The sequence below is a fragment of the Anser brachyrhynchus genome (genome assembly GCF_964034855.1).
Source record: "Anser brachyrhynchus genome assembly, chromosome: 2".
NCBI lineage: Eukaryota > Metazoa > Chordata > Aves > Anseriformes > Anatidae > Anser > Anser brachyrhynchus.
The window spans coordinates 20,485,849-20,504,933 of record NC_137695.1 but is presented as its reverse complement, the minus strand read 5'-3'; the positions used below and the strand labels follow the sequence as shown (position 1 = coordinate 20,504,933).

Genomic DNA, 19,085 nt, shown 5'->3' with positions numbered 1-19,085 from the left:
TTCGGTGACGCCATCACTTTCCGGGGCAACCCGTTCCAATGCCTGACTACTCTTTCTGAGAAGAAATGTCTCCTAATTTCTAACCTAAACCTCCCCTGGCACAACTTGAGGCCATTCCCTCTAGTCCTATCACTAGTTATCTGCAAGAAGAGACCAACCCCTAGCTCCCCACATCTTTCAGGTAGTTGTAGAGAGCGATAAGGTCACCTTTGAGCCTCCTCTTCTCTAGACTAAACAACCCCAGTTTCCTCAGCCGCTCCTCATCGGATGTGTTCCAGGCCCTTCACCAGCTTCGTAGCCCTTCTCTGGACACAATACAGGGCCTCGATGTCCTTCCTGTACTGAGGGGCCCAAAGTACTCTGGCCTCACCAGAGCAGCATACAGGGGAACAATCACCTCCCTGGTCCTGCTGGCTACACTATTCCTGGTACAAGCCAAGATGCCGTTGGCCTTCTTGACCATCTGGGCATACTGCCGGCTCATGTTCAGGCGAGCATCAATTAGCACCCCCAGATCCATTTCCTCTGCCCAGCTTTCCAGCTGCTCTGCCCCAAGCCTGTAGCACTGCATGGGGTTGTTGTGGCCAAAGTGCAGGACCCAGAACTTAGCCATGCTGAACCTCATCCCATTGGCCTCTGCCCATTGACCCATCCTGTCCAGGTCCCACTGCAGGGCCTTCTTACCCTCCAGCAGATCGACACTTCCCCCCAGCTTGGTATCATCTGCAAACTTACCGAGGGTACACTCAATTCCCTCATTCAAGTTATCAACAAAGATGTTAAACAGGATGGGCCCCAACACCGACCCCTGGGGAACACCACTGGTGACCAGTTGCCAGCTGGATTTCACTCCATTCACCACCACTCTCTGGGGCCGGCTGTCCAGCCAGTTTTTTAACACAGCAAAGCGTGTACCTGTCCAAGCCATGGGCTGCCAGCTTCTCCAGGAGAATACCATGGGAGACCAAGACAAAGACCTTGCTGAAGTCTAGGTAGACTACGTCAACAGGCTTCCCCTCATCCAACTGTCAGATTACCCAGTCAGAGAAGGAGATGAGGTTGGTCAGGCAGGACTTGCCTCTCATGAATCCATGCTGACTGGACCTTATCCCCGTTGGTCCCGGATAAATTGCATGATTGCATTTAAGATGACTTGTTCCATCACCTTTCGTGGCACCGAGGTCAGGCTGACAGGCCTATAGTTCCCCAGGTCAGTATCAATAGTATGGTTTTAGGAATATGTTCATTTCACAGACTTGCTGTATTAAACTATATATAGTTTAAGAGAGGAGAAGGCCGAATGAGAACAACATTGAGATGCTTGGTGCATGAGAACCATGACGGTCTATCAGTTGTAACTGCCATGAATAAGAATCAAAATCTACATCTTCATTCATATTACACATACTTAATACTCAAAATTCCACCAAGATCAATGGAAGCTAAGGGTCCTCAGCCTACTTTAAGGGTATTACATTTTTAAGCCCCTGGACTACTATTTTACTGATTGCGTGTTTTATGCTATGTTAAATACACTTGACTTTATATTTTTAATTCTATGGAATTTGTTGTCAGTGGTGGTATGTGAATGATTAATGACACCAGAAATATTTTCCTGTTACCACTGAGTGACTTTAAAAGTCATTAAATGTAAAGTTTTTTGGTTTTTTTTTTCACTTTTTTTTCCACTTCAAACATTTTTAAAAGTTAACACAACACTTAAGTTGAAATAGCTATTATATACCATTTGTATATTCCATAAACACAATGCAACATCACTGAATTCAGTAATTCTTTAGTGCATTTATGAGTTGCTAATGGATTTTTTTGACTGATGACTGCCCATTTTTAAACTTATATTTAGTAAACATAATTGGTCAGATTGTCAACATTTTAGAATTGAGTAGTTCTTGAAGTTAAGCAGTTATGATGATAAACTCTGGATGATAAACCCACCCTGATAAATCAAGAAGGTGATCGAGTATCCATTCAAAAGCATTGCACAAATTGGTTATATTCTGTCCCACAATTAATATACAAATCATATTTATGATTTTAAAATTGCACCTTGCTCTGAAGCTGAGTTAATTCTTTTGCAAACACACTGTCGATTGTGGCTGGCATCTGCTGATAAAGAGAGTTGGAAAGGTCTTTCTTAGCAGCTCCTTTGTACTTCACCTGCAGGGGAGAAAAAGGTGACACACAATGAAAAAGTTGTCAGATACAGTAATCATACTAGATATTTTTCCTATTAAACAAAATGGCACCAAGAACATTAGAACTGGAAAAATCTAATGTTGTCTTATAAACTGTCAAGCAAAAACATTTTCTTAAATAACAGTTTTAAACTACTTTAAGTGGATGTATCTAATTCAGAAATCAATACAAAGATACAAAGTACCTGCTAATTAAATTAGCATTTGAGGGGGGAAGTAATAAATAAGGCAAAGCAGATTTTTTTTCTACATTTTACTAAATCGTTTCAAAAAAAAAAACTATTATTTTCTCATTCTCTTTTCTGAATTTTTGGAATGGGAGCAGTGAATTGTCAATAGAACAATATTTTACCAATTACTATGTACTAGCAGTTAAATATAAGTGGAAAAGACAGGAACATTGAAGATAGCATAATTGTCATCATTTCTATTTAATCTTCTCATGTTACAGACTCAATTTTAAATTCATTTCTATTTCTCCTGTGCTTTCTTCAGTGTTCAGCACTAGCAATACTTCACAAAAGGGCCTTTTGAGAACAGTCAGAATAGTTCAAAATCTGTGAGGCTTTGCTTCAGATCTAAGTTTTTCAAATTTTAAAAACCATGTCAGTTATTGCTGTAGAAGTATTCATATATATATCAAAGATATATTAAATGATACTGCCTAATGTCTTGAGCTTCCTGTGCTCTATTTATCAGAGACTAGTTTCCTGTACATGTTACATATATCAATAATCTGCTATAACATTTGTTGATGTTTCCAAAAACAAAGGGCTATGTTTGCTGCTAAGAGAGAATTTCAGAAGTGTTCAAGTTTTGCAGAAACAGGTTATGGGACACTAGAGGTCAGTAATTTACAAGATAAACCATCCATCATATTATTGCATTTAAGTAAAACATCTAGCTGCAATAGGCAAGAGTGCACAACGAGATAATATGGAACACACTTTTTTTTAGTTTTGAAATATCCTTATGACTCTAAATCTTTGACTAATTATTAGCAGTAGCTTCAGTATCTGACAGATTCTATAAATACCCTCTCTATATTGTGCTTTTGCAGACACAGTCGGCAACAGTCTCTCTCATAAAGTTAATTTCATCACATGTATGCCACTTGGGAGTTGCCACTCTTTCTCAGAAATATGAAGATAAATATAAGAAAAATGTTCACCAGATGCATTTATATTCAAAGTAGCCATACAACAAACAGATGTATATCAGAAACACTATACAGAATGTATAAATTGCATAACTCCAGACCTTGGGAAGCCCTTTATTACAGTCATAAAAGGAAGCAAAACAAATGAGGCATTCAAGTCTTCCAAAGGTTACAGTGACAGACAAATCACTCAGAAACAAAAATTCCATAACAGAAGTAACTGTCAAGTAAAACTCCTGCTACTATTCTCAAAACTACAGATAATAATAATAATAATCAGAGATGCAATCCAATGACACCTTGTACCTGGGACATGAAGAGCTGGGAGTAAACTGTGTTCTACCATTTTGGAAGCTGCCATTTTTTTTTGCCACTACAGTAACATATGAGTGTTTGCACATGCCAATTTATACACAAACATCTAAAAACCCATAAATGGGTGTGCATATAAATGCGTACACTCATACAAGTACCAGGCAACCTGCAGATGGCCTTTACGCAATCTGTGCCTCACTTCCCTTGCTGAAGGGCAGGGGTGATAATACAGTAACAGGTCCTTCTCTCCTCCTCTTTGACAGTCGGGCTGTCAATTCTCCACAGCAAGGCACCTCTGCACAGATGTAATTTGCAAACATCATCACGGCAGAGTAACAAATCTTTTTCCTGCTCCTCAGTTTATCTATCTATAAAATGGCACAGTTATGACTGCCTCAGGACCGTAAATAAAATACCTTGGAATTCTGGAATAAAAGTTTTGTATACTTACAAATAATTATTACTCACATATACATTATACAATAATTACATATAGTGGTTTAAATTACATCAACTTTAAACAGAGTTATTCTTTGAAATAAGCCATCCTTCCCCTGCTGGTAAATATAATCTTCATACACAGTGTCTTTATGAAGAATAAGAAGTGAAGAAAATTCTTCAATCTTTTAGGTCTTACCTCAGAAATAAAAGCTCCGAGACTTTTCACATGTTTTAACTGTGGGGTGTCAGGTACAAATATGCATTTGCCCTTAGATTTTTCAAACTCTTCTTTATAGTGTATCTACAAAGAGGAGAAAAAAGAAGTTTAGTTGTTCTTTAAAATGGAAAAAAATAAAGTAGCTAGTTTAATTTAATCTATTTTGTTCATTTATTTATTTGTGGATAACATGCTGGGTGGCTTGCAAACATCTCAGGCTGGATCAAATTAAGCCACACAGGAAAATACCCAGTTCTCATGCACAGAACCAGGGCATGTAAAAGTCACAGAATTCTCTAATATTAAAGATGAAAAAGATATAATTTTTCCCTATATCTACAGCACATTTTTTCCCCACTATCCGTAGATGTTCTATCCTTCTAAAGAAAAGTTGAGTCAAGGCTTTTCTCCTTGATCCAAAAGATAAAACTGTTAAACTGGCTTCTAACACAGACCTTGCAAGCCCAGAATCTGTATAGCATAATCAAATGCCTCCTTTTGAACCTGAGAGTTAAATTAACAAATTCAGAAGGCCACGGCCAAAGCATTGCCTACAAAGCACCCCAACAGCTGTGACATACAGGTAATATCAGACTCACTTTAAAAGGAAAGAAAATTTTAAATCAAGCCATTTCATAAGTCATGTGTATGCACAATAAAAAAAAAAAATAAAAAAAGAAATAATAAAAAAAAACCAGTTTGGAAGCAAAATACCACAATGTGTTTTGCAAAAAAATCAAGTGCTTATTTTTTAAAAACACCATCAAGTCCCATTTTTCCTACCATTGGACAAACAATAGGGGCAGGTGCACTACGCGGTTATCTGAAAAAAACCACAGGACTGTTGAAGAAGTCAGAGCTACAGTTTGTACTAGAGATTGTGAGGAATGTAAAGTCTACAAACATGGTGAATGTGTAGAGACCTTTACTATGTAAGAACTGTGTGGAGAAAGATGGTGAATACGATGAGATGGTCTAAATATATTTTAAAAATGGACACCTTCCAAGTGTATTCCTTTGTTTTAAAGGTACTCCCAATAAGTAGTCTTAAATTATTTTAGTGACATTTCTTTCTTTAAACAATATATTATATAGTATAGTTTAGTTCAATGCAAATTGAATGATTTAGGATTAAGCTATCCTGGTTATTATCTGCTATCATTTCTCTAGCCTCATTTTCACATTCTGCACAACAGCACCTTGTATCTCAACTTGCTGACAAGCACTGACAGAAGCAACATGATCTGCACCTGATCATTACAGAAATATGCAGTCTTAATTTCCTCTTTCCATGAATCCTTTGTGGATATCACAAGTTCTAGCCTAAATTCCTAGCAAGTGACTTGGAAAATTCATGAGAAAGATGGTAGCTTACACAGAATCAGCTCCTGAACTTTCTGATGCAAGCTCTTTGGCTACCACATAACAGACTAGAAAATGCCAAAGTCCTTTCAGACTGATGACTATATAAACATCACAAAGGAAATATTTTTGATTACCAGTTTTCTTATCCAGAACTGGACTGCTGAAAGAATCTACATCACGTTACCATATCGTGCAATCTTACTTTGTAAACTATTGAGTATTATAAGTAAAAACTGCTTGGAAAGTAAAGGGCGTAAAATCGCTGTGCATCATCATTTCACTCAGGGTCACAGAAATCCAACGGTTTGTGTAACACGGGTGTGAGACACTGTATTCCAAGGTAATCATAGAGCAGTACACAAAAACTGCAGTTTTGTGATAAGGATGAGCAGGTGCCTACTGTCAACGTGCATGCAATGCATGCATGCACTTCTAAGTGTGTGTATGAGGTGGGGGGGTGACTATGAACATGAATGGCTTGAAAAAGAGCTGCATAGAATTATGGTTATTCACAGTGATATGTCTAAGAAGTGATACGGGACATCTAAAGAGCTGTCTACTGGTTAGGTTTGATTGAGTTCTCAGTAGGAACCCCTGTAAAACTGAAACTCTGTAGAGGAGACGGAGAGCCTTTCTGCTCACAGCTTAGACAAATCACCCACAGGTAACTGAGAGTTGACTGTAATTACATCCATTTTAATTACAGAGCAATAATTATATTCAAAAATCAAGCATGAAAGCCTCCTAAGGTATCTCATAACGGGAGGAATACAAGACTAGAAGAAACAATCAAAGCCATTCTACTGTAAAAAATCATGCTTTCAAAATAACCAAAAGCAATGAAGTAGTAATGTCATTTCTTTATTACTCATATTTATTAGAGTAGCCCACACAGGTTCAAATGAATCATTTAGAGAGGACATATAACAAAATCTGTGTCCATTTTTAATTCAACATCCTCCATTTAGCTATAGAAGTGTTTGTATCACTTAGAGTCAGGCAAACTGTAGACAAAATGAGACAAGTTTAACGTAGTCATGACATCTGTACTTAAAAAGCATACTTATTGTAAATGAAGTAAAAGAAGAGGCTAAAGAGTTTGGCTATGACAAAACATAAACAATGGCTGGAAGAAATACGCAGAAAAGATAATATTCATTTTAGGGGTTACATATTCAAATGTCTAAAATACTGAATAGGAAATTTTGCCTGTGAGTGCCTTATCCTTCACCACAAAATACACTGTTTATGTTGAGTAGGTCTGGTAAGCCTTAGAAAAAAGAACAGATAATAGGAAAAATTTGCAAACGATGGCCTTGAGCCACCACTGCTCTTTTGGTATACTTTTGAAGCCCAATAGCTCACTAAAGCCCCAATTTTTAATAGCTCTCTCCTGAGCCCTTTCGTTTCCCAGATTAATCATCGAAGTACTTTGACCAGCAGCACAGCTAACCAGTAAAAGCAGATTAAAATTCCCAGACAACCATCAAAACAGTAAGTTTCAAATTGTACCTTTTTATTTTTTCTTAATGGATGTTATATGACAAAAATCAAACTATAAATAAAGGTCATCCAGCCTTTAGGCTGAAGCTTCCTGACTCACCAGGAAAATTCATCTTGCCCATGCTGCTCTGTCAGTCTTTTTCACAGGGCAAACTCAGGAGGAGTCTGTGGGCTAAGGAAAAGACTTCAAGTGGTAACAGCCTTATCTAAGAAGCCACCTTTATTTTGTATTCAGGGACATGTGTTTATCTCATTTAAATATAAGTATACTGGAAAAACTTCTTAACATTTTGACATCACTGACATAACTATGTTGACCGTCATCATGCCAAGATCCATTACAGAACTGTCTTCTCTCAAAGACTTCTTTAAGCTCACAAGAACAATAAAATGTCTGAACCTTCTTATCTAGCTCTTATGCTAAACTAAAAGGGAACGTTTTTTCCACTAAGGATTCCCTTTCCAATCCTTCATTTCTTAAGTTATAATCTCTCATAAGCGTGTAAGAACTGTGTCAGGCCACAGATCTACCAAAATTCTCTCTTTGGCCACAGAAATCTAGAGAAAAGTATAAGAAGGCAAGCACAGAGTATTATTGCCCCACAGCATTTTACTAGACTAAAGCAGTTTGGACCTCAAAGTCCACCTCAGTTAGAGGCTCTGACTAGTAATGGAGAGCACAGAGGAATAGCTCCAGCCTGAATTAGGAGGTCACAAACCTACTGATATCAGAGGAAAGGCATTCTATTTCTATACCAGATTATATATCTCTTTAGCATTCCTTTGCTAAAGCAAAGGTGGCCTCCATACATGGGCATTTAGATGGTAGGTAGTAGTATTTTTTTGCTATAGGTGACAAGAAGCACTGGTGCCACACATGACAGAAATTCAGCAGACTCTTCAGAAGGCTCAGTGTCTGTCTCTACCAAAAAGCATTAAGATAGTTTGGTCAAAGACTGTTTAATTGTATAATAATTTACCTCTGCTTATAATAGTATTCACAATATTACAGCACATAATCAAAACAAAGAAGAGATGAAGAGATACTAAAATATAAATAATACAAGCAAATGGATGGGCTCAATTTCAATATGGAAGAGAAAAGGCCTGGAAAGGAAGGTAATTCATAGAAATCGAATATACATGACAGTTTTGAAAGCATCTATGAAATAAAATTGCATAATGGAGGGAGATTAAATGAAATGGCTTTAGGGAGAAACAATTCAGGGATATCACAGCCACAAAACAAATATCTGCCAACCTCAAATGAAGATGGGAATTTCCTGAAGAACAGGAGGAGCACATAAACACTTCCCAGCTTCCCTCTACATATACAGCTCAAGCCTGCCAGTTACACATGCACTAAGGAATGCCATCACAACAGTGTTTTTTTTTTTTTAATTATATTGCCAAATTAAAGTCAGCCTGCAAAGAATGCAGGGTGAGCATAATGCAATCGCAGTATCTCGAGTTATGAGCACTCCTGTCACTATGTTCTGATGGAGGAGCGGTGCTGGCAAGTTCCCAGACAGACAAGGACAATTACCCATCCTCGTGGCCAGCAAGGACAAGGGCTGCTGTCACAAGGTCATGTTGGGCCAAAACTGTAAGCCCCAAAAAACATTGCACAGCTAAAATGTACAGATATTCACCAATGATACATCCACACAAACAACAGATTGGGGGGGGGGGGGGGGGGGGGGGGGAAGAATATATAAAAAGTTTTGAACATTAGTGAGTCCAAATGCAAACTCCTTCCATCTTTTTGGCCTCTGCAATGAAACGTGCAAGGCGAAGAACTTACCCCTGCTGTAAAGGACTTAATTCATCATAAGAAATTCCAAATATAGTCAAAAATTTCTGGGAGAAAAAATTCACTCCCCAGGCATACTCATATTTTATCTGAGCTAATGAACACACACCTACTGATTTCAGCAAAGGCTGAAAAAGGCCCCAGAATGTGTGCCGTTTTTAAACACAGAGCATCGTGAGCATTTTGAAATTAAATTGGTCCTAGACCAGTACATATTAATACAGCCTTGAAAGCATTAATGACACTTTGCCATTATGCTTTACATATCTCAATGAAAATCTAACACGCAAGCAAAATGCATCAGAAGCTTTCAGCAAGAGCCCACATCTCTGCACCATTACAGGCTTCAGGAACCTGGCTTAACTTAGTTATTCACTTTAGCACCCAAACCCCTGCAGAAAATCAGAGAAAACACAGCCACTACATTTATTAGATAATTAACAGCCACAGCCAACATTTCTCCTAATGGGTACACAGTACAGAAATAATTCATTTTTAATGAAAGCAAATATTTCTTCAGCATTTTCAAGGGGCTTTTGCCTTGAAGATCAGCAACCATGTTTAGAAACAAATTGCACTGAAGCAACATATGTATTTTGGGTCAGATCAGTGCTTCAGCTCTGTTTTTATTTTGGCCTTCACATGAGTTAACAGGCACTTACTGTGCCAGATGCCACTCATATCCCAAAGAAAGCTTGTAGATAGCCATCACTGAAAATATTAATAATCTCTACTGCTTCCTAAAATAGCTTGAGATTACAAAGAAGCCATTTTGGTAGCTTCTCTTAAGGTACTACATAACTTTCAGCAATCTTCTTGTTAAAATTAAAATACTACCAGATGGTCCATGGACAAAGAGGAAGCTTTGACCTTGTCAAGCCACACTTTTGAGCCAGCACTGTAATGCCTACATATCCCGGATACTGTTTTTCTGTGTTACCTGTTCTATCTGATACATATTCTCTAATCCTTTACAATATAGTTTCTCTAGGTCCTATTCTCATAAAATCAACACACTCATTCACCTTGAACAATAACATCCTGAGTCTAAATACCATATTACAACACAACATGAACCGTTCCCCACTTTTCAGTTTCATTAGGAGAGCACTCGTTAAGGCAAAACTCTCTCCAGTGATGTCTTCTTAGCTGCCATCCAGCATCCTCAGTGTAGGAGCACAATCAGTCTCATTGCAATTCATATGAAGGTACAAAGCTACTTTTCAGACACGCTCTCCAAGAAGAACACAGAAATGCACTTCTGCTAAGGTAAATTGGATATTGTTATATTCAAGCAATTGGATGTACTCCAATTTTAAATACCTTGTATCTGATCTACTATGTTTATATAAGATCTATATATGATCTATGGTTTCAAAAATCTACAGTAACTAAGAAAAGAATTTGATAGCTAAATATTTTTTAAAGATACCCTAGCATTTCAGTGGATTTTTCCTACAATGTGTAAGTCAATAATAATATGCTAAGCAGTTTTGAGCTTCTATCACCACAGACTAGATAATAATCAAATAGATAATAATCAAATTAGTCTGTTTGATTTTTATCCTATTTCCTTACAGTTATGTATATCGGCATCCAGTTCTGTTTTAACCAAACAAACTTCATGGGTTTAGGCTACAACTAACAAAAATACTGCATTTTCCTGGTGAAATCAGCCAACGCATTCTCATGGAAGACATCCTTTGTGTGAGACCCACTTTTTATACTCCTTCCTAGGGCCTGTGCCTCGTACTGCCCAAGTGGTACTGCCTAAGTGGACTTAAGGTATCACAGTAGGCTGTGCTTTTCTATTATTTGTGCTTTTACATTTGAACCTTGGACAGGCACATGCTGCATTATAAATATCTGAGTAATTATGTATTGTAAATGTTTACACACGCTAAATATAAATCCACTGAAAAGAGAAATGTAAATGTAAGGATGCAGTCACTGTCACTTACGTCACTTATTATTTCACTGCATTTTCGGGCCAATTCCATATTTCGGTCCTCAATAACAGGCTTGAGGAAGACCTATAAAAGAAAGGTAATTGTTCCAGGTTTATTGCCCAAAAAAAGAGTACCAAGAAAAGGAAGTAATTTTCAAAGCTACAGGGTTTTAACTCACCGTTTCTTCTTCCTCATCCTCATTTTCATCCTCCCTGAAATCCTGAATGACAGACACTCGCATTTTAATACTTCCAAAAAAAAACAAATACACTAAAAAGGTTCAGTGCTGCAGGAAACAGCTCAGACTCTACAGCATGCCTGGAATCAATGCTTCATTTGTGTCCTCCACCACACTTAACTTTACCAAGGCTCCTTCCTTATTTAGGCAGCACTTGACAGCTTTTATCTGAACAATTCAGTGTGAGTGAACTGAAAGGCATTGCAGATGGCCTTGCTAGCTATCAGTCACTGCAGAGCTAATGCTTTCTTACAGATAAAATATAACTAAATGACCTATCCCAGTCAACTATTTTTAAAATGACTGTGAACACACTTAATTAAAATACTGTGATTCAATTAATTCATAACATAAGCAATTTAGCAAAATTAACAGACATAAATGGGAACACTGATTCTAAAGCCATGGGAGAACTGCCCAGTTCAAAGATTCAAGGCAACACAGGCTCCAAAACCAGCCATCACAAAATTTTATTTTGCTGGTCCAATAATAGAGCTTTTTGATTTATATATACATATATATATATACACAGACACAATACTCACATTTTCCAGTAGATGTGACAGGTAGTAGAATATTTCCTGAAAAATATTTTTCCACCAAGTGTATAAAATCCCTTAAATGCCTTACATATTATGTCAGCTGATGTTTAAACCTGTGCACACATAGATACAAACACATCTGCGTATTTACAAATATACTTGGCTATTTACTTACATAAACATGTATGTTCATCCACCCTTAGAAACAGTCATAGTCTCAAAACCAACCTTTTTCAGTATGAAGTCCAGCTGCAATTAAACTGAAAGACATCCTTATTCCAAAGGATATGGTATCACAGTGTTTGCCTCTGCAAAACAACCAAAGATGTATTAAGGATCAGTTGGAGTAACCAGCATTTTAATATTATTTTCTTTCTAATCTATAGCACGTATACATCTCATTTTATACAGGTCATGATTTTGAATTTCATCTAGCAGAGTGATTCACTGCTACAGAGCTTTGCAATCAGGCAAAGGAATGTGTGCTCTTGGAAAACCTCTTCAAAGACTATTAAGTACTTGAGCCCAAACAGTGCCCCTAGAGCTTGTTTAAAAACACATTTCCTTAGGAAAAAGAAAACCATTTTGAAGGAGAGGAAAAACACAGCATTTCACCTAGTTAAGGTCTGAAAATATGAAAAAAATATATATTAAGAAAAAAGGTACAGACTGTTTTCCATCTATAATAATCAAGAGGCAGAATTCTTTATACATTAATAGTACAGAAAGATTCAAGGTTTTTCATTCTGCTATTTCAAACATAAGTTCCAAAAGTCCACATTTGAATTAGCTGTGCTGATGTTCATGTTGAAACCTGAAGGCCTGGTTTGCATAAGTGAGGATTACCTTTAATTTATGATGACTGCTTTTGGAGCTCAGGATGTTTCATCCATGTGGAAACAAGCAGTTTAGTCTTATAAGTTGGGTATTCACAATAACTGGTCATTGTTGAAGACTATGGCCACAAAAAAATGTATTCCTAAGCAACAGACTCTTGCATGATTTCAAGTACCATATGTTAAGGAGACAGAGTACCTACAAAAGCACCAGAAAGAAATGTAGAACCAAGGCTTCATACCTACAAAAGCACCAGAAAGAAATGTAGAACCAAGGCTTCGGTTTTGTATTTTTGTGATAATATTGCAAATACTGTGTTCTTCCAGCACAGTTTATTTCCCTTTCCTTCCTATATTTAATAAATTTTGTATGTGGAGACATTGAAAAATATGTAAGAGGGTAGAGAAGAGCTATTAGTAGCTGCAAAGCTTGCTGAATACAGGGAAATCTTTTGCTATTTTTCACCCTGGAAAGCAAGTATGGTCAAAATGACCACGTCAAAACTGTTTGGGTTTTGTGGGGTAGAGAAGAAACTCAGATTTTTAACATGCTTACATTGTATTTGGTGGTTTTTCAGCAGCTGAACATAGCATAATTTATAAAGTAATTGTGGTTTTCCTGTAATGGTTTCCTCATAATAGATCTGCTTTCTCATTAGCATGATCTTGAATTGATTTGATAGGATTTCATTTTTTCCCATTTTTGTGTCATCTGGGTAAGACACAAGTAGGCATTCAAACATGCTATGTCCCATATGACTTCCATAATACAGCAATTGCAAGGCAGCTGCTACAACTCATTAAAGAAAAATATAATACTATGCACAAAGTGAGCAAGGAAGAAAAATATTACTGTACCAACTAACCACACACACAAATTATTCAATACGTCTCTCTTCAGATAATAGATGCACTAAGAGACTATATGATATAATAAGCTGTCTTCCATCTTTTTTTTCCTCCTCAGAGCACTGAATGCTGTCAGATACCACTTAGTTTGCCATAGAGCAACTCTGAAAATTAAATATATACAGATATAATTCAGAGAAGAATTTCATAGAATCATAGAATGGTTTTCGTTAGAAGGTACCTTAAAGATCACTCATTCCCAACCCCCTGACATGGGCAGGGATGCCTCCAACTAGACCAAGTTGCCCAAAGTCCCATCCAACCTGGCCTTGAACACTTCCAGGCAGCAGGAACTAGATATGCTTTAAGAGATGCATAGTTTAGAAGTGCATTACAATTTTAATAGCAGCTTGCAGGTCAAGAACAAGTTGAAGTTACTTCCAGAAGAGGCAATAAATAAACCAGGATCAGCAGGCATGCTTGGCACAGCAAATATTTGTGTATGTTGACAGATACTTTAATATCTACTCTAGAAATACTATATCCAATCTAAATATAGATCTAGTTAAATGCTGGGCTTTAAATCCTCAAAATGAAGTACTGTTTTATTAAATGTGATTTTTCACCTGCAAATTTTTTTTTTTTTTTGCCAAAACCTCCAAACTTACACTTCTGAACCATTTTCCACTATATATAATGGAAACTATCATCATTCATTCTGGCACAAAACAAAACAGACTAAACAAAGCCCATTGGCACAGAATGTTAAGAAAACAGCACGGTAACGGACTGCTGATCAATATATACACAATAATATTTGTAAGCATACAGGGTATGGAAAAATGAGATTTTTTTATTGCATTATAGATATCTTAAGGATACCTGTAGACCTTCTGCATTCACACAGTGGATAGAAACAGGTTATTCAGGGCACTACCCAACATAAATTCATTCAAAGTCTGTAAGAAAATTCTGCATAGCTCCAAATTTCTACTTCCAGCCATTCTGCATGGATGTTTCACATCTCAGTTTAAATTTGGCCTTAAGGCTAAGGAACAAGGCTATTCTGTTAAAGAAGCTGCACCAAAATCAAGAGAACTCTACGTAGGCAATATTGCTCACAAAATCACAATATTTGCAGTAAGCAAGTTACACTTGCACATCCAACTTACTATGTATGATCTTCTGACAGAGAAGCCTTCTAGGAGACAACTATATGGCACATCCTATGAAAGAAGACATCTGAAACTCCCAGCACTTACAGCCATCATTTGAGTGTCTCAACGTAATATCTTTGGACACAGAACGTTATTCCAGTATTAGAAGAGGCAGAAGGGAAAGAAAAATAGGGTATAAAGGAGCTTGAGTCACCATTAGTATAAGTTGGCCCAGCATGCACACAAGTCAGTCACACAGTTGTGCAAATGTGGTTTGATCACACACTGTTACACTTGACCACACTTGACCAAAGCTCTGCCATCTCCTTGTTCCTTTAATCAGTCTTTTAAGAAATACATCTAGGATACATCAGCCCAGAACGTCAGAAGACCTCATCTCATTCTGGTCCTAATACACACAGCAATTCAGCAGCTAAATTCAGTTCCATCACTGAATGAACACCATCACTGGACTTGCTTGGTGTTATCTCCCCCCCCACCCCCACCCGCATCCCCCCCAAAAAAAAAAGGTACCAGGAATGGCACAATCTCAAACATCTTTAACAGAGTTATTCTTGGATTATTTTAACACAGGTTACAAGTTAAGGACAGAGGCATTTCAGCTGGAAAACCTGCAGAGTGTTACAGTGACGTGTATGTTATGAACATACTCCTTTGCAATTCTGGATTGAAAAAAAAGGTAGAGTTTTAATGCTTTAACTATAGTGCTTCCACATACAAAAAAAAAAAAAATCAACCCACAGACTTCCCTGAAATGAGAACGTAATTTTCTGTTCTCACTGGACAGATGCACACACCACTGAAATAAGGACAATTAATTCAACAGAACACAGCTGGTGGTCCCTTTTCAAAAAGCACACAAGGCATTTGTAAGCACTGAGATTCATTACTTCTCATTTCTAGAAATACTCATCTATCAGACTGGAAGTTACTTGCAGTGCTGCCCAAGGAAGTTCACAGCTAGGCTATCAGCACCACAATCACAAACAGAAAGAAGGCAAGGGTTCCCAGATTGCCAATTTTAACCTCCTCTGAACATGCAACACCAGTTAACATCAGCAAAAGAAAGTCAAGAGATGGTTCCATCCACAACATTGTATCAGTCATCATTAACACTGCGTTTGTCAACAACACTTCAAAACCTGCAAATATCTCATAGTTCTAAGCTAAGATTTTCATTCAGTTGAAGTTCTTTTATTCAAGGTTTTGGTAAATCAAAGAGAGTTGGAATGGTATTTTTGAACACAAATACAAATAAGATCTTAGAACAGTGAATTTTTAATCCCATAAAATATAATGAATTATGAATTTCCAATGCCTTATATATCATAAATAGTAGGGTTTTTTGGTTTTTTTTGTTTGTTTATTTTTTTAACGTCTACTCACAAAGATGGTGTCTAAGCACAATTGGATCTTGATGACAGAGCATTTAAGAAGTTTATATGGTACAAATAGTTTCACATAATAATACCTGATCTAATCTAGTTAACAAAAGCAGTGTATCTGTGCTAGCATGACACTGTCTGAGTTAATAAACTCTTTCCCACACTGCTAATTATTCTAAGAAATGAATCATGCAAACCCATTCAGAAGAAGTGGGAGTATTCATCATGGCATAAGATTGTGCCATGCAGACATAACCTTAGCTGTGATGAGTAACAACGTACTGAAATAAACCAGTATAAAACTTTTTCAGGTAGAAATGTGTATTCTAAAAAAAAAAAAATTATAATAAAATAAAAAAATTAAAACTTAGCTTAATTTTCCTAACAATATTCATACAAGTGCCTACTACTTTTGCACAATAGTTTCTAACCTTCAAAAATGAAATTTCCTAAATGGGATATGTAGTGTCCCCTATTCTTTTCTGATTTTTCATTTGTCAAGAAGTCAAACCCCCAGCAACAGGGAAATTTGGCATTTCCACCCCCAAATATTTTCACTTTAACCAGAAGCTTGAAAAATCCTTTCACAAGTCGATGCAGCAGGAAGCGTGACACTAATCAATCACATTTAACTGTATTGCAATTGTTTCATCTACTCTACCTGACATAGCTGTAGCATTTCCCATTCTTGCCCAGTGTCATAAAACCCCTTTGACGTTAGTCAGGTGTCACAGTAGGTATGGGAATCCACCAAAGAAATGGCATAGGAGCAGCCTGTACACTAGTCACTGTAACCAGTGGACAGCAGTGCACCCAAGCCATCCAACACCCTGCAACACGTGGCTCAGATTTCACAGGTTTATTCTTCAGAAGATGGCTAGAAACTGAAATTAGTAGTTGACTGGGTTACTGTGTGAGGCTTCCAAAAAAGTTAAATCACATTCAGCAGAAGCAAATTCAAAAGGGAATTTATGGGTTTTCTCTTAGGACTTCTCAAATGCAGTGAAATCTGGACTGCCATAGTCAGGCTTCCTTCCTAGCCTATTGTTTCATGAATGACAGGTTAAGACAACTATACACAAGAGCTGTACTATGAATTTAGCAGTGTATTCAAAGACAAAACATTTCATATAAAGAATACACATTTTGAAAATATCCGTTATTTTCAAGAGAGAAAATACATAATGACTAGCATATAGATCATTCTCTGCAAAAAAACTGCCATTCCAAATTATGTGCTTAAGTATTATTTTTGTACTGTTTATAATAGGTTTGGATTTGGAAATAAAACTGTTAATAACCCTGCATTGAAAAGAAACTTACAGCAAAGAACCCTGTACTGAGGGCTCTCTGCACCACCTAATCCTATAATTGAGTTCCTGGTTGTAATTCAGGAGAGCAACTTACAAGTTCTTAAGCATTGACTACAGTGTTGAAGAAATTACACTAAAAATACAATAGCTAGCGATAATAAGGCACAGGAATGTTACATCCTTACATACACTCTGTTTAACAATATACCCAAGTTTCCATGACAACAGTGACAAGATGATAAAAACATCTTCCATCATCCACTGAAAAACACATTTCTGCTTGTATCATTGCTGAAGTGGCAAGCATCTAGTTTAGAAATGCTGACAAACATTTAGTAACATATTTTTAGAGAAATACACATAATATTTTTAAAGGATTTAACTGAATACTTGAACCAGATTAAACCATTTAATTACCTGGCAATTTTTCTTAGTATTTCAAAACAAGTTATATAAAACTTTACCTTTTACTTTAGTCATTGTCCACAGTTTAGCTGCAAAACTTCAGTTTAAACCTTATTTTCCCTATGGAAATCTCTTCTGTATAGATTGAATAAAAGCTGATCTAGCATTTCCCAAATAAACAGCACAGCTTGTAGTAGATCTACAGAATAAGAACTTTAAAAGAGTACACAACACATTACCTCTTCTATCAAACTTCACACTACTTACTTTTCAAAAATATCACAATAGACCAGCACTACTGCTACAACCATAGGAAACCTGGAACATTAAAAACATAAGTTCCCATTGAATTCCATCATGATTTACAGTAAGAATTTCTTTTGTCCTATTTTTTAATTGGCTTCATTTTGCTCTATCATTCAAAAAAAAAAATCTGCTCTATCAGTTATGTCCTTTACCTTCACATTAGAGCATCATAATACTTCTAGTCTGCTTTGTTTTCTCCAAAAAAATAGTGGTCACAAAATTGGCAATTCTTGCTCCATATATTGTACTGTCATTCCTGGGACTCAATTATCCTTGTAAACAATCCCGGTGAAATCAAGGGGACTTAACTTACATTTACATGGATATTGAAATTTCTAAATGAGCATACTTCTCATCTGTAAAATACCATCACAATACTTATAAAAATGTCAGTTCTCAAAATTTACTATGGGAGATAACAGTTCTCATAAACTAATAACAAAAATTTTGCACTGCAGTGCTCCTCACGTATACCTACAGTATCATATTAAAAGCAGACTGAATTACAGTTCTTCAAATCAAGGAATGCTAATGCCTGCACCAAGTGAAATAATGCAGCAAGTATCTTCTGAGAAAAGGAAGGCAAAAGAAATAATATACAAAGTGTTTTGTACACCACACATTATTCAGAAATCCTGCCTTTGGGCAAGATCTCGTTACTGTTAATAACATTAAAGAACAATAAATGCTTTCTCCTCATACAGTTTCTTGTGGGTAAAATTTTGAATAATCTTATAAATAGAGGACTAGAGCCTCTGACGGGAGATACAGGCACAACGTAAGCTGAGTCCTCACCCTGTCGGCAGGCATTTGAGGACAGTGCTGAGTCAGGCATATGTAAGAACAGGCATGGCTCCAGACTTGCTCCAGATCACACTGGTGACCCCCACTACCTGACAAACCTAGCACAGACAGATTTGGGAGGTACAGCAGACATCATTCAGAGAACGAGTTGCTTCCTTAGAACATCTGGAACTTTGTAAAAAGAATTCAGACCAGGATAAATACCTCCTCTACAGAATTGCTCCTTGCTATACATTTGAGGATATACAATC

The 19,085-nt window shown here is 36.9% G+C and overlaps 1 protein-coding gene across 9 annotated transcripts in view; it reads right to left on the bottom strand.

Annotated features, from left to right (window-relative positions):
• The window catches only part of NEBL (nebulette), a 260,561-nt gene that overhangs the window by 86,753 nt on the left and 154,723 nt on the right, over positions 1-19,085 (bottom strand). For 4 of the 9 annotated variants that reach the window (XR_013945801.1, XR_013945802.1, XM_080578264.1 and 1 more), the window contains exons 8-13: positions 11,987-12,066; positions 11,762-11,871; positions 11,157-11,226; positions 10,991-11,062; positions 4,328-4,432; positions 2,068-2,178 (exon numbers count right to left, since the gene is read on the bottom strand). The exons of 2 other annotated variants lie outside the window; for them this stretch is intronic. Coding sequence is in view for 3 of the 7 variants with exons in the window: in XM_080578264.1 (XP_080434390.1) it covers positions 2,068-2,178; positions 4,328-4,432; positions 10,991-11,062; positions 11,157-11,219 (351 nt within the window). In the remaining 4 variants the exon portion in view is untranslated. 3 more of the 9 variants (XR_013945800.1, XM_080578262.1, XR_013945803.1) reach the window with 2 other exon arrangements.